General features: G+C 46.7%; 2 protein-coding genes across 6 annotated transcripts in view; one reads left to right on the plus strand and one right to left on the minus strand.

Moving 5' to 3' along the window:
- Window positions 1–10580, minus strand: part of LOC102372073 (Golgi apparatus membrane protein TVP23 homolog B) — a 157354-nt gene extending 146774 nt beyond the window's left edge. For all 3 annotated transcript variants that reach the window (XM_025211656.1, XM_025211657.1, XM_006030084.3), the window contains exons 1-4: window positions 10514–10580; window positions 8284–8366; window positions 6278–6422; window positions 1588–1677 (exon numbers count right to left, since the gene is read on the minus strand). In XM_025211656.1, the coding sequence (XP_025067441.1) occupies window positions 1588–1677; window positions 6278–6422; window positions 8284–8366; window positions 10514–10525 (330 nt within the window). In that variant the 5' untranslated portion in view covers window positions 10526–10580. The remainder of the gene's footprint in view (window positions 1–1587; window positions 1678–6277; window positions 6423–8283; window positions 8367–10513) is intronic.
- A 156-nt stretch (window positions 10581–10736) lies between these two features.
- Window positions 10737–27706, plus strand: part of LOC102372319 (cilia- and flagella-associated protein 52-like) — a 25599-nt gene continuing 8629 nt past the window's right edge. The window contains exons 1-8 of one of the 3 annotated variants that reach the window (XM_006030085.2): window positions 10737–10846; window positions 11125–11321; window positions 14363–14499; window positions 15565–15693; window positions 17402–17501; window positions 17960–18076; window positions 24186–24286; window positions 25924–26094. In XM_006030085.2, coding sequence (XP_006030147.1) covers window positions 10762–10846; window positions 11125–11321; window positions 14363–14499; window positions 15565–15693; window positions 17402–17501; window positions 17960–18076; window positions 24186–24286; window positions 25924–26094 — 1037 coding nt within the window. In that variant the 5' untranslated portion in view covers window positions 10737–10761. The remainder of the gene's footprint in view (window positions 10847–11124; window positions 11322–14362; window positions 14500–15564; window positions 15694–17401; window positions 17502–17959; window positions 18077–24185; window positions 24287–25923; window positions 26095–27706) is intronic. The other 2 variants (XM_025211648.1, XM_025211649.1) reach the window with 2 other exon arrangements.

A 27706-nucleotide genomic window follows, 5' to 3' on the forward strand; every position in this document is an offset into this window, starting at 1 on the left:
CTGCCGCCATTTACCAGCCAGCATGCGGGGGCGGGGGGAGGAGGCAGAATGCAGGGCAGAGTCCCTGCTCCCAGTGCTGCGACGCCTGCATCCCATGCCTCTGCCCATCCCCCTCCCCGACTGGGCAGCTTGTCCCAGCCCCAATCCCTCCCTCCCCTCACCCCTTCCCTCCCCCAACCCCAACAGACTTACCAGCTAGAGGCAGCTGTATCAGTTGCCTGTTTACTCTACGACCAAATCTCCGAAACGGCCAAATCTTTTCCGGAGCTTTTCAAATTGAAACGCCTGCATCCCATGCCTCTGCCCATCCCCCTCCCCGACTGGGCAGCTTGTCCCAGCCCCAATCCCTCCCTCCCCTCACCCCTTCCCTCCCCCAACCCCAACAGACTTACCAGCTAGAGGCAGCTGTATCAGTTGCCTGTTTACTCTACGACCAAATCTCCGAAACGGCCAAATCTTTTCCGGAGCTTTTCAAATTGAAATGGAGCTTTTAATTGGTCTCCTGATTCTATTCAGATTTGGAGATTCGGTTCCCAAATCAGGCCGAATCTCCTCCGAATCGAATCAGCTACTGAAGCTTTGCACAGCCCTACTGTGCACATGCACAGGGCATGGGCCTGGCAAAATATACAATTAACAATTAGTATTTTCTAAGCACAGTACAGGCAAATATGCATGTAGCTGCTCCCCGGAGGTGCTGTTACATTTTATACCCTTGGTACATAGAGGAATGCAAGGTATCATATATAAAGCACGTAGCTGGCACTCATCTACTGCTTTTATAGTGTTTCACGTTAGTTCTAGTATTACAGAGCTTGTAGGGAGGGCCACAGGTATGAAAAGAGTATAGATTCCACAAGTATAATCTCTCTAGAAATATAAATTCCCCATTTATATTTCTTTCTCAAGCCATTAACACTTAAACTATTAACCCAATACAGCATTACAAGATATGGACAGCTTTGCTGCTGCACTGCTATTCTATTTCTTCCTTTTAATCTGTATTAATTTTTAAACTGGTAAAACTTGGAGAAAAGACAGCCCAGTAACTACAGCAGTAGCCTGGGACATGAACTGCTGTAAATTCAAGAACCTGCTCTTCCAAAGACTTCCAGTGTGACACTGGGATATTCACTCTGTGTCTCAGTTCCAAATCAGTAACTATGGCAATAACAGTACTTCTCTGTGTACTATTAGGAAGAAGGCAAATATTAACGCTCATAGAAGTACAGGGATATATTATAATGGTAATAAAGTAAATGCAGAAAATGAACAGATATAGGTTCTCTCTAGTTCGGAGAAACCTTTTTAAGTTTAAAAAAAAAAACCGTAACACTAAAGTTAGTTAATACAGTGAAACTGTCACTGTTATGTGATCAGGGAAATTAGAAGTTGGATGTGCCTGGACCTGAGGCCTTCAGCACACCATCAAAGCTTGCTTTTGGCAGTCACAGTGCCATTACTGTGGCACTGGAAGAAGGGAAGTCACAAAATATCACAGTCTACTGTGTCAAGATTAACCCCTGCTGGGATAGACATTTTTACCAAATGGTAGCAGTTGAAACAAGTGTAAAGAAAACCATTTACCTTCCTGGCTTCAAATACCCAGTGACTCTTGCCATCATCATCCACCTGGTTCCACCAGCGAAGCCCAACCATCAACCGGCCCGTAACATTCTGGAGGAGGTTAAATACAAATAAAAGTGGGATCAGAGAGGTTTTAACCCTAAAGCTCAGACACCAAAAAAAAAACCTCCCTGGACATGAATCATGAAATGCCAAACTAAACCTACCAAACCAATAATTCCTGTATCTTGTCAAATGAGTTTCTAATTGTCTGTACATCAGTAGTTGCTCCCAGACTGCATTCTGCTAGTTGCATTGTAGGTGGCATTAGTACTTACCAATGCTAAAGATCCTTTATTTGGTTGGGTATGCCAAACGTTAGATGTCTGGCCTGAAATTTTCTATGCCAGTCACCTGCCTCAGGGCGTATGTAGATGAAACAGGGTCCCTAAATTGAAGTGGTGGGTTTTTAAAAACACCACTTCAATTTAGGGCCCTTTAAACCCCTGTGTCATGCACACACCCGAATTTACCTGCCTCTAGCGGCAGGGAGGGGAGGGTGAGCTGCCAGTGGGCGGAGTGGTCCCTGGGCTACGGAGGCGGGGGCTGGCGCTTCCCTCCACAGCAGTGGTGGCCCCCTGCCAAGGTGGCACCCACCTGCAGGCACCCAGCTTGGCTGGTCCTGGGGGGCACCACAGCTGTGAAGGAAAACACTGGGCCCCTGCACAGCTCAGGCAAGCAGGCAGGTTCCAGGGGGAAAAAAAGAAAAAAGATCAGGCTTGCTGCTTTTCTTGGGCGGAGCCTGCCTTCCTGAGCTGTTGCCAGGCTGCCTGCATGGGCTTCCTGCAGATTCCCTGAGCTGCACAGAGCCTGGTGCTTTGCTGCCCTACAGCCACGGAGCAAACTAAAACTCCTCGGAAGAGTTTTAGTTTGCTGCGCCCCAAGTCATTTAAGGCGCATTACACTGCCAAATTTGCTACAGTGGCTGGAATTACTGCACAATACGCCGCCGAGGCATGCAAACACCAACACAATTAAAGCAGTGCAAAAGCATTTAACCCACTTTAAAGTGTTGTGCACACATGCCCCTCGTTTCATCTACACATGGCCTCAGAATGGAGAGGAAGGACTTGGCAAGCCAAAGATACTAGGACTGGGAGCCAATGGATTAGATGGAAGACGAGAACAAACAACTGGCACAGGCTGAGGGAGAGTGGGGAGCCTGGAATGAGGATTAAGGATCAGGTAAGATCATGTAAACGCTCTGCAATAATGCATATACAGATAGAGGCACACTAAGGGGGTACAAGCCCTTTCAATTCAGGCATTTCATGAATTCCAAATACTTAACTTTACAATATCAACATTCTTTAAATGTAGTGTTTGCACGTAACAGAGCATGCAGATCAAGCCTATACGACTAACTCGTCTGAAACTACTAATTCAATATCCAATTTCAATCTAAAGCATAGCTGACCTTGACCTGTGAGTTGCCCTTGGGAAATCTCCTGCTGTTTCACTATTAACACTCCTAGTGACAATGTAATTCATCAACAGAAGGCTAGGATGTGAGGTGTCACTAAGTCACCCTATACCTTGATCAAGGAAGAGCAGAAGTAGCTTTAAAAAATAAATCAGTTTAAAAGCACTACTGAGCAACAAAATTGTATACTCTCGCTTTGTGGTGCAAGAAAGCAGTATTACAATCACAAAAAGTTGGGGTCAACCAAAGCAATAGCCTGTTAAACCCCCTGCAGGCAGCTAGTGAGGGCCTGGCAGGATGTTAATTCAATCACATAATGGAATCTAAGGAATTTTATCCCCAATCACCAAAATTGTGCATCTTGCCATTGTAGATGTGCATAGCAGGATACATGATTTCTGAAACCAGGGATTAAATTCCTCAGATCCCACCATACATCTGCAGGCACACTGGGAGCCCCAGATCAGGGATCTGGTCTCTAATCCATGGCTCCCCTCATGCCTGGACCTTTAAACACTTGCCAGTAGAGGTGCATTGATACGCTGGTCCTATATTGGATCACACCAATATAGGGAAAATTGAGAGCATCAGCAATCAGCTTTTTTTGCCTGATGTGGCCGATAAATGCCCTGTGCACGCTCACAGCCACAGCATGCACATGGTCAGGAGGGCAGACCTGCAGCTTGGAGAAAAGCATTGACTGGTAAGTCTGTTGTGGAGGAAGGGGCAGAGGGAGGGAAGGGGCGTCAGGGGGAGTGGGCAGATCGAGGCCCCCATGCTGAGGGAGGGAGTGAGGCTGGGACAGACCCTACTCAGCCGGGGTGGGGCGCAGGATGCAGCTGCAAGCAGCTCATTCAGGGGGTGGCTCCTGCCACTTCAGGCACCCCAGGTGGGCATGTGGGGGGGGGTGTGTCCCCAGATCTGTGTGGGACAGGGCTGGCTGCCACTGCGAGCTAGGGCCAGCACCAGGCTCTTTCCGGCATGGGGGCTTGGCCAGGCTGCATTTAAGGCAGATGGCAGTGGCGCTGGGACCAGGGCAGGGGGGGCAACGCTATGGCAAATTTTGGGGAGGCTGCACCCCACCCTCCCCCCACCGCCCAGCGCTGATGCCACCTGCCCTGAGCACAACCCAGCCCCCACACTGTGAAGAGCCTGGCACCGCCCCCGGCCCCAGCCCACAGCGGCAGCCTGCCCTGCCCCATGCATATCTGGGGGCACAAGTCCCCCACGGCCTCTCAGGGTGCCTGGAGCAGCGGGAGCTGCCAACCCCTCCCCACACCCCCTGAACGAGCCGCTCATGGCTGTCCCATGCCCCACTTCACCCTGGCTGAGCAGTGCCTGCCCCACTCCCTCCCTCCCTCACCACTGGGGCCTCGATCTGTTCCCCACCCCCTCCATTCCCCTTCCCTCTCCACACAACAGACTTACCAGCCCAACGCTGGTCTCCAAGCTGCCCAGCTGCATATCAGAATCAGACTGATATCGGCCGATATGGCTCCTTAAAAATCGGCCATCAGTATCGGCCCTAAAAATCTCTATCGGTGCACCCCTACTTGCCAGGCAGCCCAGCAAAAGGGAACTGGTGCCTCAATGATTGGCAGCACAGCACACCTTTCAACTTGCCTAAACAGGGCACCCTACCCATCAGAGCAACCTGTCATCAGGGAACAGGATTCCCCAATACCAGATACACTGTGTACTTTTCAAAGGACAGGGACAATTGGTTCCAGACACAGGGGCTGCTGTCTACACAAGCCCATCAATCAGCCAGAGGGCAGTGGGCAGCTGTGTTCCAGTTCCCTGCTCGATCCCCCTAATCAGCAAATTGGCAGGACTGGGCAGAGGACAGTCACTGGGTCTGGGACAAATGATGCCATTGAAAAGTGCGCCTGTGTCCTAGCATCAGCTTGCACAGAGGGGCTTTACATGTCCTGGGACACAGGGAGCCCAAGATTGTAAGTGGCTCTCTGATCCTGAACTTCCCACATGCACACATGTTCCAAGTTCACATGTGCAGCCTAGCTGCACACAAGCTCTTTGAACATGCTAAGGTTCATAGGGTGGGAGGGGGGGGTGAAGAGAAGAGCCTCTCCCCAGTTTTGGGTTCCCTGCATGTCAGCACATTTCAAGGATGAGCAGGGAGCCCAAGATAGGAAGCAGCTCCCCATTCCTGGAATCCCTGCACACACTGCAGCTGGGCTGCATTCATGCCCCTGCATGTAGGGAGCCCCATATTGGAGAGCTGCTCCCTGATCTTGGGCTCTTCTCCTGGCCCCGCCGGTATGTTCAAAGGGCATGCAAGCAGCTGGGCTGCAGGTTGGCACAGAGTAGCTCCCTTACCTCAGGCTCCTGCACCACATGTTCATGTCACACATTCAAATTCAAGCACAACATAAACCAGGCACAACAATGTACCACATTTAACCATAAAGATCATACACCAAAAAAGACCTTGGGCATGAATCAAGAGTGTGCCATGCACTATGAAACAGCTAAACTGAACTAAATATACCATATCAGTTCTTCCCATACTTTGTAAAATGTATTTATAATTGCTATAGCAACTATAACTATGAATACTACCGTGTTAGAGCTTTGGGGTTAAATGTGGAACATCTCTGTGGCTGGTCTGCCACTTTATCTGCTCATAAATTACTTGCACATGTGGCATATAACAGTTTATAAATGTAACATCTGCCAGGAACCTGAGATTTTTTGTGCCAAATGTATGCACAATAAAACTAAGAGTTTTCACTAAGGGTTAAATGCAGTGGAAAGCCAAACTCCCAGTGAGCACTGAGGTAGCTTATTTTATTACTGAATTTGCTTTTCAGAATAAGTAAAGTAAAATTGCTGGTAGATCTAGTTCAGGCTCAATCAGCACTACATCTGTATTTTCCAGCATCTTCACTGCAATAATAAATAATTGCAAAACACGTAAAACGTTCTCTACAATTTTGAAGGCCACTTTACTTCTACTTAAAAATCATATTATGTCTGACAGAAATTTTCCCCAACTGCACCTCAAAAATAACTGATACGCAAAACGTGAGAATTAAGAGCTTTCCATTACTTTTAAAGTTCTTGTCAGATAATACGGTACCACTTCCTGCAAAATGAAAAAAGGAGCTAACCTTAGTTTTTAACACACACCTGCATGTCCAGACAGTATTTAACTTAAGTCGGTTTCTACCTTTTAAGAATTGCAAAGCAACATGGTAGACTTACCTTCACTGCCCAAAAATCACATGATAACAGCAAGATAATTGTGACCATGCAGGCAATAAAGCTGCTGGTCAACAGTTCACAGAGAAGATAAACAACTATTGCGCTGACTCTGAAGAACAAGTGGAAAAACGATGCCACCGGATGCCTGTAAATGATACATCAAGAGCAGAACACAGTCACAGACCTCTCAAATGATACTACCGCAACTTAGTTTAAAGAAAAAAGCATGCACTGTTACAGGAAAATTGTTCTTTTGTCTAGTTTAGGACACCTCTTTAAATGAGGCCAGTTTGCAAATACTGACAATGACAAATATAAGCTCCACACTGCTCATTTGTGCTGTTTCACATGGCAGAGCAAAGTCAACCAGATATAATCAGAAGTAGGAGGTCCACCAATACACTGGCCCATATTGTTATCAGCACCAATAAAAGGAAAACTGACATTATTGGCAATCAGATTTTTTTGGCTGTTTTAGCCGATAATATCGCTGATAAATGCCGCGTGCAGGTGAGCATGCACGAGGCCAGCCTGGCAGCCTGGACAGCTGGTAAGTTGGGGGGGGGGCACCTGAGCAAGGCCCCCGAGATGAGGGAGGGAGGGAATGGGGCTAGGGCTGGGAGGGGAATGGAGCCACGAGCAGCTTGTCCAGGGAGCACAGGGCTACTCCTGCTGCTGCATACACCCTGGGGGAGCCATGGGGGGCATGTGCTCCCCAGATCTATGCACGGGGTAAGGGCAAGCTGCTGCAGACTGGGGCCGGGGGCAGTACCAGGCTCTTCCCAGCAGGTGGGCTGGGCCAGGGCTGCACTTGGGCCGGGTGGCCAGGTAAAGCCCAGCACCACCCCCAGTCCCAGTCTGCAGCCTGCCCTTGCCCTGCACAGAGATCTGGGGGACATACACCCTCCATGCCTCCCCCAGGGGTGCGTGCAACGGCGGAAGCAGCCCCCGCTCCGAGTATGAGCCAGAGCGGCTCTGTCCCACACCAGCCCCATTCCCCACCTCACCGCAGGGGCCTCGATCTGACCCCCCCCCACCCCCCTCAACAGACTTACCAGCCAGACACTGCTCTCCAAGCTGCCAAGGTCCAAATCAGCAATCGGATCGGTATTGGCCAACATGGCTCGTCTAGACAGCTGTCTAATTGGACATCTGTATCGGCTCAAAAATTTTTTTTATCGGTGCACCCCTGATCAGAAGACTTCTCCCACGTGCAAAAATTGTTCAAAGTCCATGCAAGAGTTGAGTGGGAGTGTAGGGGGAAATGTGATGCCAGAAGTTTTTAAGAGCTAGTAGCTTAAAGGAAGTCAATTAGGACAGAGTGAGAAGAGACACCCTTTGAAATGAAAGGAAGCAGATTCTCTCTCTTCCTGGAGAAACCCAGTCCATTTTTCTGTCTTCTTCTATGTTTCCAGTTCAGAGAGATGCAGTATAGACTTTAAGATTACTGCACAGCTGAGCTGTAGAAGAACTGCCTGTAAACTGCCCTACAAGTTGTTTGGAAGTAAAGCAGGAGTGAGGCTGTTGTATCAGCTGTATGACAGGGCACGAGGTGGCTAATGCTGAAATGGCAGAGAAACTATTCGAGACCTGAAGCTGAAGATATGGTCACGAAAGGACAACTCCTCCCTTCAAACCACTGAAAATCTTCCTATCACACAAAATGATTAATTTGGAATAAAGCAACAGTTTGGGTTATTTCACACAGTTTCATACAGACAGTCTCATGGAGTCTGCAGACAAACAAATATCATGACTATAAAATCAACAAAAAGCCACAGATTTTTAAAACAGAAGATTAAGTTATCAACAGTTGATGAGTTATCCCCAATTCATAGGAATAAAAACTCTTACAAATGAAAATCACTTCTAAGCAAAGAGAACGCAATTACACCAATGCTCTGTTATTGCCTACTGGTACAATATGACCTAACGGATGTCTTGCCTCCACCACATTTTTGATAGAAGACCCTCAAAAATAAAACCTCTTTCTATTGGTCACACACCTTATTTTTGACTTTTTTGATCTCCTAGGTGCATCATCATCTGCATCAAACAGTGACACATCTTCAGTGTCATCATTACTGTCCTAGAAAGGCAAATGGATACAAAGAGTTACAAAAGAGAAAAGCTAACATTTATTTTCAAGTTCCAAAAACCAGCAAGATTTTGCTTAGAAATATTTTAGCGATGCCTTAAGGACAAAGAAACTCAGCAATACTTGGGTACTTAAGAAACAGCAACATAAAAAAGTAGTAATCTGACTTTAAAACTGTCTCCTTTATCTTGAATGAGCCTCACCTCAAACCCGTCTGCAAGTAGCAGTGTAACGCCAGGTATTAACACAAGTACTTTACCCACCCTATTTCACACATGCTAAAGTTTTCCTAGCTTTCTACAAAACAGTTATCATGATAGCAACTTGAATAAACTTGATTTTGTTTGCTATCTCGAGGCTTCCCAGAGAACACTTGGTGAAGGAACAAGAGTCTGCATTCTCCTCAGAAGTCAGGAATTGTTTGTCTACAATACCTTCAAAAAGGCATATTTGCCTCCCAAAAGACATATTAATATGAATAGGAATCATTTATCTGTGAAAGGCAATGGAGCAGATAAATTAAATAGGCACATCTTTATATTTATCAAGGGCTTTACAACATTTGTCAGGTATGAGGGGGATTTTTGTTTGCCTGTATTAAGGCATCATCGTTCTCTAAACCTGGAGAAGTTACAGATATCTAAATCCAAGTAATATGCATAGAATGCTACAGCCTGATTTACTATGGGAGATCACATTTTGTCATCACCCTTCCTGGCAATTAAAATAAGAGATACCCAGCTAGGTTGCCTTTAGCTACTTCTTGTATATGTATAGCACCTGCCTTCTTAACCAAGGTAGTATTTTGATGCATCTTCCTGTTCAATTAATGCTGAATGCTGAGCTGACAGTGGGTTCACCAACTCCAGCCAAAAAGAGCTTCACTTAAACCCACAACAAATTCTCAAGCTGCCAGACACCTCAATCAGTGAGCGGGGCGGCACCTTTTAGACCAATGAACCGTCAGGAACAAATTCCAAGGGCGACTGGTGCCTCCTGAGTCAGGGGAGCACTTACCCCCCCACAGAGGACAGTCAGCCACTGGAGGAGGGTTCCCCTTGCAGCTGATGCGGCAGACTGGGGGGTGAGGGGGTGGAAGGGGGATCCCCCCATGGCCAATCCCACCAACCCGCAAGTGGCAGCAGTGCGCTGCTGGCACTTCCAGGCACACTGTTGGCACTTCCGGGTGAGCAAGATCAGCCACGGGCGGGGACTGCTTCTCCTTGTGCCCCCACTTGCCAGCCGGCACTCTTGGGTGGGCACCAGCGCTCTCGCCTGCCCCCCTGCCAGGGAGCGCTGGCTGTCAGGGGTTGCACATGCACCCTCTATGCATCGCCGCTGACAAATTCCCCCGCGATTTAGTCAGCAAGAATATTTGGAAATAACGACTGGCACTTTAAGTTGAGGACAAGTTAGCTGAAGTGTTTTATGTACAAGCTGCAAGTGCCACGGCAGAGCTTCAGCGCCCCAAGGACCGGGACCACAGTGGTGAGTTATCCCACAGACAGATTCACCGCATCTCACTATAGTTACATCTGGAAGTTATTTTCTGTAAAGCCCGGTCTCTGCGGGTCGAACCATGAGAACGGCAGCGATAAGCTTGAGCCCCGATCTAGCACATTATTCAGTCCCTGGGACAATGCACCTCCAGCAGGATCAGCGGGCGCTCGGGCAGGCGCGCGCCTGCGCGGACCTGGCGCTGGTCCTACGAAAGCTGCGCGTCTGCGCGCAGATGACTAAACGGTTTGATGCCTTCCCCAGGAGGTGTTGAGCTCCCGTCGGCGGGGATCTGCGATAAGTCAGGGGCTGCAGGGCTGCTACCAAGCACCGAATACCAGGCACGGGCCCTTCTTGGCATGACCGCGACAACACATGTGGGGCCCCAGAACACACGTCCTGTCGGGTCTGTAGGGCCCGGGGCCACGCACTCGAGGTCGTGTCGTTTCGTTTCGTTTCGTTTCGACTGTAGCTCCGCTCCCTGCCCTGCCCTGCCCGCGGGGCTCAGACCACCGCCGCCGCCGCCGCTCCCGCCTCGCCCCTATCTTATAGAGCGCTGACCCCTGACCCCGCCCCCTCGAGGCAAACCGCTACCAGGGGGGACCGCGAGGAAAGGGGAGCGGCGCCCCCCGCGCGCTCACCTGCCGTAACATCGTTAGGACACGTCACTTCCGCTCCGCTCACGTCACACCCGGGACCAACCCCGCCCCAGCCCCGCCCCCTGTGTGAAGTCGCGGCAGAGAGCCAACGGTCGCCTGGCCTGCTCGGTGGGGCGCATGTGCACTGGGCAGCAGCGGCCGCTGGACCCCACCTCCAAGCGCGGGCCGCGCCCCGCCTCCCGAGACCTGAGGCGCAGGCGCGGTTGCCATAGCGACCGCTGTACACAGCCATGGCGGCGCCCCAGCAGGACGCGGAGCCTGAGGCGCAGGAGCTGGAGCTGGAGCTGGAGCTGCAGGCAGTCATCGGCTTCAATGGTGCGGGCCCGCCTCCGCCTCCTGGCCCCCTCCCGCTCCCCCCTGCGTCTCGCGGGCGGTGAGGGTGCATCTCTCCCCTGCCTCCCAGCCGCTGAGGCAGGCATCCGTGCTGCTGCCGTGCTCGAAACCGTCTCCCCCGTGCCCTGCCCGCCCCCTGCCCTGCGGATCCCTGGAGTCAGAGCCACGGTGCCCTGGGGCCGCAGCCCCGGGCAGGTGCTTGCTGAAGAGTCCGTGGAGCCGTTAAGCAGCCGCGTCCCCTTGATCCCTTTCCTTTCCAGGGTATATCTACGCAGGTCTGACCTGCCACCCCGATCGGGAGCACCTCATCTATCCGCTGGGCTGCACTGTGGTTATTGAAAGCTTGAACAACAGCCAGAGCTTCCTGCACGGTCACACGAACAATGTGTCCTGTGTTGCCGTGTCTCCGAGCGGACGTTACATTGCTTCTGGGCAGGTCACCTTCATGGGGTTTAAGGTGGGTAACGATTTAAAAACACGGCAGCTCTTACAAACCACGAGTAGGAAATCTGCCTCTTCCTTGCAGGGTTGATTTTTCCCTTCGTTTTTGTGTGTTTTGCCCCATTGGATTTAGTGGGACTAGCCCTGTTACTTGTAATTACGTCGGTGTACACTGTCTGTCTGGAGCTGTTGGTTGTTTAAACCAGGGGTGCTCAACCTCTGGCCCGTGAGCCACAGCCACCTTACAGGGCCCTGTCATCTAGCCAGTGGGTCTCACCATGTGTCTGGAAATTTGGTGGTGGGAGAGCAGTGGCACCACGCCCCTGCTGCCAAACCTCCAGAGCCATGGGGAGCCCCAGGCCCTGTAGGCTGGATCCAGCACCAGATCCCAGGGTGCAGAGGCAGCACCAGGCCCCAGGACCACCCAGTCCCTGCATGTGGGGCAGGGAGCAGGTGGTGCCGGGCCTCGGGCTCAGATCTGGCCCACGGACAGCCAAGTCTGGCCTGCAGACTGGCTCCGAGGCACTCATCTGGCTCACAGGGCCAAAAGGCCAAACACTACTGGTTTAAACAATAGCTGAAGTTTTTGTTTTTGAGGGGAAAACAAATGCTAAGGTAGGAAAGCTATTGCAGGAGACTGGGATTCATGACGAATGCATGCTTGGATCTGCTTCTGATTCTCTCTGTGTGATGTTAAACAAGTCTCTTGTTTTCAAAAATGCCTGTGACTTTGGAGCTCAAGTCTCACTTTCAGAAGTGACCTGGGCATTTAATAATGGGCTTTAGACTGCTACATGACTGAGTGATTCTTAAAAATGGGACTGTGACTCGAAAGTCACTTAAGGCAAGGCAACCGTATCTTAATGGCAAGCCACCCCTTGCAAGCTCCATGGACCGCCCATCCCCTGCTGCACCCCAGTTTCTGCTTTGGGCAGAGGGGTGATCTCTTGCCCTCCTTCCTGAAAGATCTGGTGAGAGACAATTTAGAGTGGCTAATTTAGAGAGCAGAGCCTGCAGCTGGTGGGGGAGAAAGCAGTTTTCTGTGTGGAGCTGGAGCTGGAACTGTGTGGAGCCCTCTGCAGGAGCTGGCAGTAAGCAGATTAGCTGGCTGTTCATGAAATGCAGAATGGAGAATTTGACTGATCTGACTGCTAGGCTGCAACAGGGGATCAGTGCACTATTCATAAAACATGAATTGGATCGCAGATTGCATTTGGCCTACAGCCTGTAGGTTGCCAACTCCTGCATTAAGGTAGGGGTGGACCGATAAAGATTTTTTGGACTAATACAGATGGCCGATTATTAACCAGCCATGTTGGCCAATACCGATCCAATTGCCGATATGCAGCCCGGCAGCATGGAGAGCAGTGTCTGGCTGGTAAGGCTGTACTGTGGGAGGGAAGGTGCGTTGGGGAGGGGGCAGATCAAGGCCCCTACAGTGAGGGAAGGAGTGGGGTGGGGCAGGGGCAGGCTCAGGTGCTGCACAACTGGAGCGGGGCATGGGACAGAGCTGTGGCTCATCTGGGGGCGCGGCTCAGATCCAGCCCCTCTATTAGGAAGAGGCTGGTGCAGACTCTGGCTCCGAGGACACAGCGGCAGCCCACCCTCGCCCTGTACACAGATCTGGGAGGGCACGTGCCCCCCAGGCCTCCCCTGGGGGTGCATGCAGTAGCAGGGAGCCTCCTCCCCCCCTCCCGACAAGCTGCAGCTCTGTTCCATACCCTGCTCCATCCCAGCTGGACAGTGCCTGCCCATGCTCCAGCCCAGCTCCCTCTCTCACTGCAGGGGCCCTGATCTGCACCCACCCCCACTCCTTCTCTCCTCCATGCCCCTCCCCCCAGACTTACTGGCCAGACACTGCTCTCCAAGCTGCCAGGCTGCATTCATGCTGTGGCTACATACATGCATGTAGCATTTATTGGTAACATTATTGACCACATCAGCCAAAAAAAAGCCAATTGCCAAGAATGTCAATTTTCCTTTTATCAGTGCTGATACAATATGGACTAATGTATCAGTGTACCTCTACATTAAGGAATTTTGAAATCCCACTAGGCAACTATTTGCATCTTCAGATGTCTAATACTTTTGAAAATCTCACCTTTGTGCCTCACTTTTGCCTATTCACAGGCTTTCAGTGAAGTTTAATACATTTGCTCTTTGAAAAGGGCAAGGAAGAAACTGTAGCATTATATACGACCAGCCAATTGCCTGTCATGAATGACAGCATTTCAGGGAGTGTTTACATGCCTCCCCACCCTTTGCCCTTTGAGGCTGGCCATGTAAACAGTCCCTCCACCACCGCCTCATCTAGCCTCCGGCACAGCAGCTCCCTCTCCGTCCCCCCACCCGCCTCCGCCTCTTCCCACAGAGCAGCAGGTCTTCCCTCCACCTGAGGAAGCGGTGATGGCAGCAATGGCAGCTCCCTTTCCCCAGCCTGTCCTCCACCGCTGGCTCCTCCCACAGGGCAGCAGGGCTTCCCTCTGCCTGAGGTGGCAGCGGCAGTGGCAGCAGCTCCCTCCTCACTGCCTACCCTCCTGTCTCCTCCAGCGGAGTAGCGGGGCTTCCCTCCATTTGAGGAGGTGGCAGCAGCTCCTCCTTCCCCGCCGCCCGCCTCTGCCTCCTCCCACAAAACAGCAGGGCTCCCACCTCCCTGCCTGAGGAGGCAAAGCCCCTGCAGCCAATTGCTGCCGGCCCTCTTGGCGGCACATGCACAGTTGCCCAAAAGTATTACAAGCAGACAGACACACGGACAGACAGACTAAGCCCTTTATTATATTAGAATTTTAAAATATAATTCAAATGTTCTTTTAGTACTTGTTGGCCCTGTCATTACATTGATTTTAAAATGAAACACATTCATTAAAGTGACAAATCTGGTGTCTCTGAATGGGCTAATCTGAACAGTATGTAAACCTCTGGAGCCCTGGGCTGGAAAGAAGGCTGCTTTTATGTTCTTTAGACTGACATCGTTGAATCATGGTGCTTAGCTACAACAGCAACAAAGTACATTCTGAATACTACTCTTGTTCTGACCCCTTGTTCTTTGGATCTCAAGCAGATATGATTTTGTGGGACTACGAGAAGAAAGAGCTGCTTGCCCGGCTGTCACTTCACAAGGGAAAAGTAGAAAAACTGGCCTTCTCTCCAAATGACCTTTATTTGGTATCACTGGGAGGCCAGGATGATGGCAAGTAAGAAGCTTTAAATATTGACTCTCCCTCCTTCCTGATTTGACTGGCCTTGTAAGCTGTGGGCCAGGTGAGAGAGAGACAGCTTCCATATTTGAGGTTGAAACAAGCTACTGGGCTCCAGTGCTTCGCCCCCTCGTCCTGTTGTGAGTCTTGTTTCTAGTAAGCACCAAAAACCAGGAGGAGACTAAGCTAGTGTCATTTACACCTTCTCCCAGCTTACACAGCATACACCATATTTTCTCACATATGCATGCCCTGGAATATTATATACACCATGTTTTTCAAAGTCAGAATAAATGCAAAAAGATTTGTCCTTGTTTTAAGTAACTAAGTAGGTAATGAATTAAACCTGCTCATTGTTCTGCTGCCTGTGGATCTGTACAGATTTTGCTTTTGGTTTCACCCTTAAATGGCAGAACCTGCTCTTACCATATTTCTCACATATACTGTCCACTTCAATTTCCAGCAGCTGGATTCTGGGAAAAGGGGGTATGTTCTATGCAATAAAATATGGTATTTTACAGTAAATTAGTCCTGAAAGCCTGACATATCACCGCTGTCTGCACAGCCCTTGCTTACCTCCTGCTGCTGCTGGCCATGTTCATCTGTGTCCAGGCACCCCAAACTCTGCAGCTGGCCACACCCCACTAGCCCCATCCCCATTGTCCAGTACCCTGCCGGAGTACTGGCGGGCTGGTGGAACTGTTCCGTTTGGGCTATATGTTGGACACCCTTGGGGTAGTGTCTTTATGGTGAGGACAGGATTAGACCCATCAAATCAATTTCTACTGATAACAGAAGACATGATTTGAATCATGGTCATTAGATGGTGAGACAAGTGCCCAAAATCATTAAACTACTTTATGAACAGGGAAGTGAATTGTAAGTCCATATATCTCTGTAGATAATTCATAGCTGAAAGTTTCCCTTGGTTAAACTATCTGCAAAGTGACCCCAGTCTTTTATTTGTCTAGGCTGGAAAGATGGCCTTGCTCATTTTGATCTGTGATGTTTTCAAGCCACTCAAATAAGCTGACGCCAAATCTCCTCCTCTGTTTTTTGCAGTGTGGTCGTATGGAGCATAGCTAAGAGAGATGCCATCTGTGGCAGTCCTGCTTCTGCCCAAAGTGCTGGAAATGCTGCTGTCCTGGCTTTTTCCAGATGCAGAGATGAGATGTTCGTTAGTGCTGGAAAGTAAGGTTTTGTCTACACGAGGAGAAAGAAGTGCTTCTGAGGGACAAAAGTTCACAAACATATTTCCTTTTACAAAAACTGTTTATTTAGGTGGCAGGAAACTTAAGGAATAGTGTTAATGTTTTTTCCTATTGCTTTGTAGGGGCCTTTGACTATCTCAGCTTGTCCCCAGTAGGCATTTCTGCTTGTTCTACACATAGGCGTAAGCTTTTAAAGCAGTATATGCAAGAAGCAGTGTGTGACTTTTGTGATTGTTGGCAGCAGTTTGTACTCATTCCCCATATGTTCTTCCTAGTGCTTACATGAGTAAAGCAGTCAGCAATGACTCTGAAGAACAGCTTATTAATATAAAAATAGTAACACCTTGCAGGTCATCAGTTTATTTCTTACCTATACCAGCAGCATCCTCTAGCCACTGGCTTGCAACAGTGTGAGAGAGCCCTTCAGTGCAAAACTGTCATTGCAGCAGGATGAATGCATTATTACTTGTATCTGGCCTGGTCTTCAAAGATGCTGAAGTCCTGTAGCTTCCATTAAAATAAGTGGGATTTTTGGGTGCTCTTTAAAATCACGTCCATGACACCCAGAATTGCTAAATGTTTTACACAACATATTAAAAGGAGTCAAAAGCATATTGAGAGTAAGATCTGTGGCCCAAATGTTCTTGCTTGTCAGTCCATCCACGTATCTTGTTGGTTCTGGTAGTTTTTTTTTTCCATTAGAAATTGGAACTGAATTTTTTGAATGATTGCTAAATGGGTCAAAGAAAAAATGGACATGACATGAGGTAGGGATGGGCCATGAATGGAATGAAATAAAGGACACAGTGGAGCTGGGGAGAGTGTGGGGTAAAGGAAGAGGAAAGAGAAAGCAGCAGTCGTGTTTTAGTGGCACTCTTTTTTTGTTTTATCACTGTAAACACCTCACAACCCCATCCAAGCTCTTCAGTTATGCTCTCTGCTAGCAGGTAGAAACAGAGAATGAAACTGCATTTATGCCCTCTGTTACAATGTCTCTATTGTTCAGCAATAGAACAATTCTAATTGATATCTTGTCTTACGTACTGGTACTGTGAAATAATTATAATAGTCGTACAATGAATGAGGCAGCAGCCTGTGGCAAAAACCCATAGCTGCTTATATACTTTAAGCCTGCATCATAACACATGCTGATAAGGAGACTGAATTAAGATCATACATGCTGTCTAAATTCTGGCATTTCTTAAATTTTGAGTGCTTGACTTTTCAGCATTGATTTTCTTTTAATACAATATTTTTGTGTAATAGATATAGTGATGTCTGGTTGCAGTACTGAGAAGTTATTTGAATAGCCCTGGATAGTTTATTTTCCAATCTATTCAGAACTAAGAGAATCCACAAGGTCCCATCCATGTATGTGTAACCGGGGAAGGGAGGATACTGAGGTGGTTTGTCCCCATGACTACAGTATATACTTCTGCACTTTTGGGCTATTGTTAGCTAACCTGATGGAAGTCATCAGAAACTTACCTTACAGATGCAATGGATTATTTTTTTGTTTTCTTTTGTTTGTTTCTCTGGAATTGTTAATATAAAAGGAAAAAAGATACAAGATGATAGACCCCAGGCAGAACATACTGAAGGTCTTTTTCAACAGTGCATTATTCTGAGGTCTCAGAGATGTGTGCATGTATGAATTCAATTGTGATGTGTGTGTCCTTTGGCTACAGTGGGACCATTCGAGTATGGGAACTGGATTTACCAAACAGAAAAATCAGGTCAACTGAATGCCAAACGGGGCAGCTCAAGAGAGTGATCACATGTATTATGGTAAGTTTCAGCAAAAGATGTGTAGTTAGGCTGAGTATGTCTCAATAGACCTGTAGGTTATCGTAACCATTTGTAGTGATGGTATATTTATCAGTTGTAGCATCATGATGAATGTAAAAATATTAAACCTTGGAGACTGTACCCCAGAATATTTTTCTCCAGACAAGCAATTGTTTTTAGTGTTTTTGAAAGGAATCAGGCCGACTTTTAGCCAGAGGTTCTGGCATGCAAAAAATCATTTTTCTGCTCATGAACATTATCAGGTTTTAGTTAGAAAAATGTCTTACCTTCAACAGAGATCTGGATCTGTTTGTGGTGTTGGACACACACTTCATTTACACCAGTCCAAATGAAATCCTGGCAATACACCGAAGTGTAGCCACTAATACATTGCAAAGTTTCCCATGGTATAAATCTAGATAGCTGATCCTGCTTTCCTTATTTACACCTTCCCCCAGATGGCAGATGATGATAGTTACTTCTATGTTGGGACTACAAGCGGTGACATCCTGAAACTGAATACAAAAAGCAAACTTATGAGTGACTACGGACCTATGAAGGACAAGTTCAGCCTGGTGAGTGGCAACTATGGGGTTTTGTTTTAACTTTTATTAACTCCAACAGATTCTCATGCAATTTATTCCCCTGCCTCCCTTTCCCCTTCACTTCTTGTTAGTAAGTGGAAGCAGTACATTATTCCTTCCTGTAGGAGAGCCTCCACGGAACTGACTCACAAAACTAATCCCAGCTCTGTGCTATTGGTTCCTTATGAAGGGTATAGTTAGCACTGAGTTCAAAGACCTGGTTCAGAGACTGTTCTTTCTCAGTATATTCCCAGAGATGGGTTTTGCCCACAGCTCTTGTGCTATCACAGAGTCTCTCTTATCAAATTCAATATAAGATAAAGATACAGGGAGACCAGGGTAAAAAAAAATGCAAACACTCCTGATTTTGACCGTGCAGAATTAAAGCCCCAAGGGGATCCCTTTTCACAAACAAAAAGGAATTTCCTTATGCAGATATTTCCTCCTCTCTGTTTAGCTCACTTGTTGCTTACTTTACCTGAAGTGTATAGTTATACTGAATAGAACCTAAAAAGTAGGGAAAACAAACTGGAAGACAACAGTTGTGGAACTGGCTGAATATTGGGCAGTATTTGTCTATTTGAATTTCTCCAAGTGACATTCAGTGGCATTGGGTAGTTGATGTACCTTTCCTGGCAGCCACCACTCCACCTCTCTTGCTGGCTTGAACTTTCTCTTTCCCCTTCTCTGCTACACAGTTGGGAAAAGAGGAAAATAACCTTCCCTTAGGCATGGTGCCTATCACTTCCCGTGCCCAATCAGGGAGGAGGAGAGCTGTTATTTCTTGAGACAACAGAATGCACTCTTTACTTGTCCAGTTTCTAGTAACCTCCAAGGCCTCTGGGAGTGGAGAAATAAGGCCATCCTTGTCCACCCCAGAAACTAGCTCCAAATCAGTATGTATTGGAAGGAGAGTACAGGGCAAGGGGAAGAAGTATTATAGGTATTTCTACCAAATATTTGTCTGGGATGGCTTAAATAAGGATGATTCAGCCTTTAGCTGGGGGGGGAACTAGATGACCTTTTGAAGTTCCTTCCTTCCCCGTTTTTCTAGGATTTCATGATTAGTCGCCACAAGTCTCAGTGTCCCCATTAAAGGACAGAGCTGTGTTAGTGCTGAGGTTTTGAGCCACAACCAGAGTTCAGATCCCACTTCAGAATTCCCCTTGGATCTCCTCAAGCACTTACCCCGTTGCTTTATGAGGTACGTCATAGTCCCCATGCATGTCAGTCCCACCCTTCAGTCTGTACTGGGGAGGAGTACAAGCCATAATTCCTGCAGCACAGCAGGAAAGGTCTGCACCTCAAAGACATACCACACTTTATGGAAGAACAAAGACAGTAATGTTGCCCCTCTTGCTTACACAAGAAATAAATTTAGGCCTTTTCTATCCTAGGTGTGACATTAAACCTTTCCTTAGTTCACATTTACCACCCACTGAAAAAAAAATCTCCTGGAGAGCTCAGCTTAGATTTTGGACTACACTCTAAAAAGTCTTTTGAATTTTCATCCTGCATGCTTTCTCCAAGCAGAGAAATCCCATTTGCTTAGTAGCATCTGTAAAGCAGGTAAGAAGTGAGGTGTGTGACTGGCAAGGACAGTCTAAGAACTATCAGGAGTGTCTGCATTGGAGAAGTGTCTGTAAAAGAACTTGAAGGGGAAGACCTTAGTGTAGCAAAGAAGTCTGGAAGAGATTGCAGTGGTACAGAAAGGAGAGGATCTCATTGAGGAGATGGATCGGCTCGATTTGGTTTGTGATTTTTCTTTGTAATCAGCATACTTCAAAGCAGTGGTTTTCTTTTTGTAAAAAGTAAATAATAAAAGATGATATTTAAACCCCTCCACCATGCTTTGCATTTCATCTGCAAAAAGATATAAAACAGTATTTATTGCATTATTAATATGAGCTGCTTGGCTTCATGAACAACAAATGTAGATTATAAAGCTATCTCCTCATGATTCAAAGAAGAGCCTTGACAGGAAAGGAGCCCACTTACAAAGGCAGTGTTGAAATCAAATGCCAATATTGGCATGTCTAATAATGTGTTCTGACTATTTAAGGATGCTTAATTTTCACTGTTTGTGGTATCAACTTCAATCTCAAATTAGGGAAATTAAAACATGACACCCAGGAAACTTGAAGTAGTGCAGAGAGGGCCATAAAAGTGCAAATTTATTAGCAGATAGTCAAGAGCTGTAATTGTGTATGTTCTCCACAGTCACAGGTTTAATTTGTAGTGCCTCCACCTGCTATAACTAAACCCAAAGGGTATTTGAAACTGAGCTTTTTTATATAAAGAGCTGTGCAGTAGTAGATCAAAACCATAGTTGATGAGTTAACAAGGGACTCAAAAAACAGCTGATGCTTCATAGAAAACTTTGAAAAACATTCTGTTTAGAAACAGTTCTGTTTCTGGATCATATTTTTTGATTTTCCTTCTTTGTTCTTGTTCTTTTGCTGAAAACATTTGCATGAAAACAGGCTTTCTTCCTGCTGTTGTTCTCTAGGTGATGGTATAAAATCCGGTGTGTAAGACATTCCACAATTAGGCATCATGTCCATGGTGTCAAAGTGCTGTGACATCAAGTGAGAGAAGCTACTGAAACCAATCAACACATTAGAAATAAACAAGTTTGTTTAGGCTAGATTGGGTTAGGTTAGAAATGTGTTTCCATGCAGATGTTTGCTAGTGCTTACAGCTATGCTAGATTTAATACATTCAGTTTTGCCTGATTTTGTAGGCTAACCAATCCTTGTCCTGGCTGGTACTGGAATGGTAGAATGCTAGAGGTACAAGCCACCCAGGTGGGACCTTGGCAAATATTGGACCATGAAAACTGAATGGGTGGAGAGACTTCAGCAGCCCCAGTGTTGCTACTGAGCTGATGCACAGGACGACAACATAGAACAGCTTAATAGTACTTTTTTTTAACAAAAAGAAGCACAAATAATGTGACATAGATGGTTGTCTCTTTGGAAAGAATTTTAAAATGTTTTCCACGAAACATAAGCAGGATTAATATTAATACAAGTGATTCTATTCATCTGGGTAACTGGACAAAAGCAGTGTGTTCAAATTCAAACTACTTGCACTATAATTTGTATTGTCTGGATTCTTCTCTTACAGCTTCCCACTTGGTTGTGAAAAATTAAAGTGCCCTTGCTATTTCTGTCTCTGGCTGGGCTTCTCCTCACATCCATAACTAAGCCTCAATCCTCTCCAGGCTAAGGACTTGTGGGCTTGCTGTTTGGAAGTTGTGTTTACTCCTAAAAACAAAGTGTGGTTGAGTCAAGCCAATATTTGCATCAGAGATGCATTGGGAATACCAGGAGTTGTAGATAGACAGTGCACTGTATTGCCAGCACCATTTGTTCAAGAGTCATGAAATGTGGTTCCCAAAAGTCAGGAGACTGACTACAAAAAATTTCCTTTTAACCAGTAAATGTTGTGTTCTTTAAATTCCTTCTGGTTTTTGACCTTTAAAAAGTCATGTTTCCTTGCTTTCCATCACAGTGGGCACACCCACAATATGTTTAATGAACAGTAGATTAATTCTACTGCGCAGTAGCGCACATGGCAAAAACCATGCAAATATGCTAATGCAGAGTAGTATTAGTCTACTGTGCATTATGCATCACAAAAAGCATGCAATTGTGCTAAATGTGATTATACAAGTACTAAAAGTACAGTAGGCACTGTGCATTGGTGGACATGTAGACACACCCAGTGTGAAGGCTAGAAACATTTTTTATTTAAACAAAACCTGAGTTTCTCATAGAGAACTATTCTGACTTTCCAAAATACATGAAGTAAGATCTGATGCACACCTTGGGGGACAGTTGATTTCCTGTCTCCAGTTCGGTGCTTTAGCCAATTCTTCCCATTCTCTGCCAGGGTAGTAGGGACCCTTGGTGGACTAATCTGTCGTCTCATATTGAAAACCTTTGCTGACCAATTCCTGAGGGCCACATGACAGGACCTGTGCCCAGAGGTGCTGTGGCACCCCCTGGTAGACATGTGGCTGCTGCTCAGTTCAATCACTCGGGGTGGGGGCTTTCCCTGTTACCTTGATGTTGCTCAAACAGTTTGGGAGACTGCCCTGAAGGCCCAGAGTGGGTCCAGTCAACTGCCTACTTGCCCTTCAAACAATCTGTTGTGGCTCTTCTGGCCCAGTTGGTGCCCTGGGACACCAGGCATCTTATGGATTGTGTTTGTGGTCTCCATCTACCCCCTTAGCCATGCCCAGGCCTCTCAGATGGTATGTAGTCACCTGGAGCCACCTGGCTCCACCACAACACTTAGCCCTCTCAGGCCTGAATGCCTCTGTTGGGGCTTCAGCCTCCCAACAGAGTCCTTACCCTCCCAGGGGCTGATCCCCTGGGGTCCCTGACCCAGGCAAAGCTGTAGTCCCCCCACCTGCCCCCAAGTACATGATCCAGACAAAGCTCTAAGGTGGGTGCTCCTCAGGCACCCCTGTGGCCTCCCTACCTCCCCCACAGCCACAACTCAGTCCTCCAGTATAAAACTAAGACAAAATGTAAACCACTGCTTTTAGACAAAACCTCTCCCACTCCAGGTAAAAAGGTCTTGCCAGCCCTCCTTCCCTTGAGCTCTTGCCTCTCTGCTCTCAGCGTGTTTTGATGCTTACCAGGATGTCTCCTGGAGCTGTTCCCTGCAATGCACCAGACCTGATTGAGTGCCTTCCTCCATGTGCTGGGTTTATTTGCCCTGGAGCCATGTCCCCTTTGGTCAGGTGACACCCCAGTCCCACACAGGGGTTTCTCCTTCCATCTAATGGACAGCTTGGCCCTCATGCTGCAGTTTAGCCTGTCTGCATGCAACCTTTATCCTCTGGTTGCCTGGAAATCTGCACTACTCCCCCAGGTAATTCCTGTGCCACTAGCCTTGGCCCAGCTGCCTGCCGACGTAGGCAGCTAGGCTAGCCTGCTGTGCCTTCCCCTTTTCAGTAACAGGCCTTGGGCTCCTGCTACAGGCCCACTGAGACTGGCTCGTTCACCCCACCCTCCACACAAGGAAGAAGGAAATGGTTCTCTGGCACCGTGGAAACTGGGGTCCTACAGAAAAAAACTAATAGTTTTGGGGGAGAAAGTTTCGGCTGAATTCTACACTGTATTGTTCCACTAGGGCAACAAGGATGGTCAGGGATATGGAGGAGTTGTCATACGAGAAGAAACTAAATAGACTAGGACTTTTCATCTTAGAAAAAAAGATACTTGAGGGGGAACATGATAGAGGTTTACAAAATATTAAATGGTGCAGATGAAGTAAATAGAGATGTATTATTTACTGTCTCTTTCAATGCTAGAATAAGGGGACAGAGGTGAAAGTATTGGGTAGTAGGCTTAAAAGTAACAATGATATGCTTTTTCACACAGTGAGTGATTAACCTGTGGAATTCATTGCCTCAAGAAGTTGTGGGGGCTGGTAGCTTCACCTAGTTCAACGGGGACTAAGCCAGTTCTTGGGGGAAAGGAATATTAGTAGATATGGAGCGTGGTAGACTGGGGTGCAGCCTCCAAATTAGAACTTCCTAAACCTCTGGCTGCTGAACGCTGCAATGGGGGAAAAGCAGGGGGTGGGAAATTCTGGTCATGCTGTTTCCTCCCTCCCATCTCTGCTGCTGTGTGAGATGGGATACTGCGCTTGATGGACCTATAATCTGACCCAGTAAATGTCAGTTCTTAAGTACTTTTGTAATATCTAAAAGGGGGTAGAAAAGCTATGAAAGAATGAATTTAGGCAATAACGGAGAATGATACAATAAGGTAAAGTTGTGTATGCATACTTTGTTCCACTACCTCTGTAGGCGCAATGCTATTGCTTCCTTTTTTATACGTTAACATTTTTACACTGACTTTTAATATACCTATATCTAATAAAAGCTTTCTCCATTTTCATTTTGAAGACACTACTTTTTACCTGGCACAGTGGAGGGAAGCTAATAGAGCAATATTTGAATGATGTAAGGGCTGCCCCAGGGAGCATGGCAAAGACTCTGTTGTGCTATTCAACACAGCTGCATCCATAAAGAGATGCCGCTTCAGTACAATTGTGTGTTAATCCTGTTTTCTCCTAGGGAGTCACAGCTTTGCTTTTGCTGAAGACAGGAGATTTAGTAGTCGGCACCGGAGGAGGGATTATAGCTCTCTTTAAAGGCTCAAACTACAAATCAATCAAGTGAGTCTGTAGACTGAAGTACCATAAGGATGTAGTGGTACAGAGTGGCAATGTGATGGGGCAGTAATGTACACACTCCAGAGCACAGTCCAGATACCAGTTTTGATGCTTTTTAAGTAATAGATAAATCTCATTTTTTTTAATTTTCTCAGCAAAAGTAGACACTGTCGAAATGGGCAATAAAATAAAGTGGACACTGGTTGAAATATAGACTCATAGAAATTAAGGACTGGAAGGGACCTCGAAAGATCATTGAGTCCAACCCCTCTGCTCTGGGCAGGAATACTGTTGAAATCAAATGATCCCAGCAGGGTGTCTGTCCAGTCTCCTCTTGAAGACTGTCCTGCATAGAGTTGTTCTATTCCTTTGCAAATGTTAATTTAAATACTCCTAGTTCATTTAAAATAATTTATATAGATGTCAATTTGTGTAGCTTCTCTGAAGTCAATGAAATTACACCATTTTACAACAGCTGAGGCTATGACCTCAGCTAAATTAACAAGTAGTTGTAAGAGGACACTGGATTAAAAAAGGGCTTTGTCAATAGCTTTATAAGCAAATGTATACAAATGTGTGCCTAATTACTTATGACCCTTCTACTGTGATTACAAAACAGAGTTGCTGGCATCATTCCCCACTATGTGATTTGTCCATTCATAGATGTTAGGGTCTGGAAGGGCCCTTACAAGATCATTGGGTCCAGTGCCCCTGCACTCGAGCAGGAAAGACTTCTGGGGTCAGATGACCCCAGCAAAGTGGGCATTAAGACACTTTTTGAAGATCCCCAGGGTGGATGACTGTACCAACAGTGTGTTCCAGACCCTCAGCACTCAGCTTGTAAAGAAGTTTTTCCTTATGTCCAATCTGAAGTGATCTTCAGTCAGTTTATGCCCATTGTTTCTTGTCTTCCCCAGGGGTGCCTTGTTGAACGGATACTCCCCCAGTATGCCCCTAATATGCTTCTAGGCTGCCACCATGTCCCCTCTGAGTCTTCTCTTCTCCAGGCTGAACAGTCCCATGCCTTTCAGCCTCTCCTCATATGACTTGCTCTTCAGACATCTAATCATGTGCATGGCCCTCCTTTGGACTCTCAAACTTCTCCACATCCTTCCTGAAGTGCAGCACCCAGAACTGGACACACTACTCCAGCTGCGGTCTCACCAAGGCCAAGTAGAGCGGGAGGATGACGTCCTTAGTTTTGCAAGGAATGTGCACGCAGTTACTCATTTTGCATTGTTGGCATAGGCAACTTAGGTAGGCACTTCTGAAAGCTTAGCAATATATGGCTTAAACTTCCCAAAGCATCTAAACTGCCTGGTATACTCTTGAGTAAATGCTACTGAAGTGCGCTTTATTTAAAAAAAATAGGCAAAGGTGTGTTGTTATCTACAACCTGCTCCAAAGAAATGTGTGTATGTGCTTGTGCTTTTAGTCTGTGCTGTACTACAGATAACATGAAGTGCTAATTAATTTGACAGGAAATGGAGTGTTGGTCTTGACAAGACTCTTGCCTTTTGTTATGGAGCATGGTAGGGGATGAAGGCAAAGTAGAAGCCAAATACAAGAGGAGGGGAGGGAGAAGAATATAAGAAAAATCAGTATCAAGACCAGGTCAAACTTCTGTTTTATTTTAACAGGAAAATTCAGGTCCAAGGTGGTGTCACTTCCTTGACACGCAGAGGTCAAGGTCACCAGTTCTTTGCAGGAACAGAAGAGTCCCAGATTTACCGAATTAACTTCGCTGAGTTTAAAGAGCAATGCATTGCCACCTGTCATAACGAAGCAATTAATGACATCATTTTTCCCCTGTAAGGATAAGTAGAGGAGAGTCTTTTTACCCTTGAAAAAGGAGGTGTGGGGGGAGGGTGGGAGGAGGTGGAGATACCTGTACAACACTTTTTAGCCAGGCAACTACCAAAGTCTCATAGAATTTAGATTCTGATTTGCATGTAGGAGTTGCTTCATCCAGCATTTCAGTGCAGCCAGGTTAGTTGCTGAATTAGAAAGCTGTTCAGGAAGTGACAAATAAGTAATGGATCAAAACTCCAGGAAGAATTTTAAACTGAAGCACTGCAATTACACAAATTTGTGTAACAGCAGTGTTAACACCCTACACCAGGGGTAGACAAGTTTTTCCAGATGCAGTTCAGAATGACTTACCCTGTGTCAGAAAGAAGGGCAAGTACTAGGACCTAGCTGCTGCTAACGCTTGTCTCTATGGCAGCATGGAAACATCGCCCACAGCCAAAGCCCCCTGCCACTGAGTTCTCACATCTGCAAGCTGGGTCCAAAGATTTTGCAGGTTTGTAGTTTAACAACCCTTGCCCTATACCATACTCTTGGGGAAAATGCCATGAAGCCTAAGCCAGGAGGCCCTTCACTAATCCATATCTTAGCATGCAATGCATCTTTCAATGTTTCTTGTATTTATTGTCTTAAGTGGTGCTGATACTTGCAGATACGGCAGACAAGGTTCTTTAGGTAAATATGATATCTTTTATTGGACCAACTAGATAGTTGGAAAAATTATTCTTTCTGGTACAAACACCCTTCTTCAGGCACAGGGAGAGTTTGTTTCTTTGTGTTCTCTCCTGGGTAGAATGGAAGCCAGTATGCAAAATACTGGTTTGAAAATGCAAATGCATGGCAGGGGCGATCAGAGGCCCTGTGAGACAATAGGTGAGAGAAAGGTAGGGTTGGGGAGGAAAGGGGGAAGAATATAGCAGACAGGTTACCTGGGGTTATCAGATGGTAGGCAGGTTATAATGTGCCATAAAGCCAATGTCTGTTATACTTAGTCCATGATTTTTTTGTATCCAGTAGATTTATGAAGTTAAGTTTGTAGGCTCATCTACAAAAGGTGTTTTGTAAATTCCCTGAGAGATTGGAGATTCACCAACCTCATCACCAGAAGCAAAATTCCTATGGGCCAAAGCACACTGAATGGATCCAGACCATACCGGGGGAAAAAATATAAAATCTTCCAACACATTTCCATCATCTCCACAGTAACTATACCCACAACAGAACCATCACCATTCCTGGACCTTATACCTGCACTCCAGAAATGTAATATATCTCATCCAGTGCACCAAATGCCCTGATGGAAAGTATGTAGGAGAAACCAAACAACAACTGCGCACCACAATGAATGCACATTGAAAATCTATCAAAGACAAAAATACACAACTACTTGTGGGTGCACACTTCTCACAAGACAACCACTCTCTCTCCAATTTCTCAAATCTAATCCTCAAAGAGAATTTATAAAACACCTTTTGTAGACAAGTTTAGAAACTTCACTTCATCAACCTACTGGATACAAAAATGGACTATATATACATACGATGTATATTGTGCGGGCCGGCTCCCGATCTCGGGGGCGAGCCGGGCCCGTCTTTGTGCACACAGGCTGTGGCC

The sequence above is a fragment of the Alligator sinensis genome, unplaced genomic scaffold (genome assembly GCF_000455745.1).
Source record: "Alligator sinensis unplaced genomic scaffold, ASM45574v1 scaffold584_1, whole genome shotgun sequence".
Taxonomy (NCBI): Eukaryota; Metazoa; Chordata; order Crocodylia; family Alligatoridae; genus Alligator; species Alligator sinensis.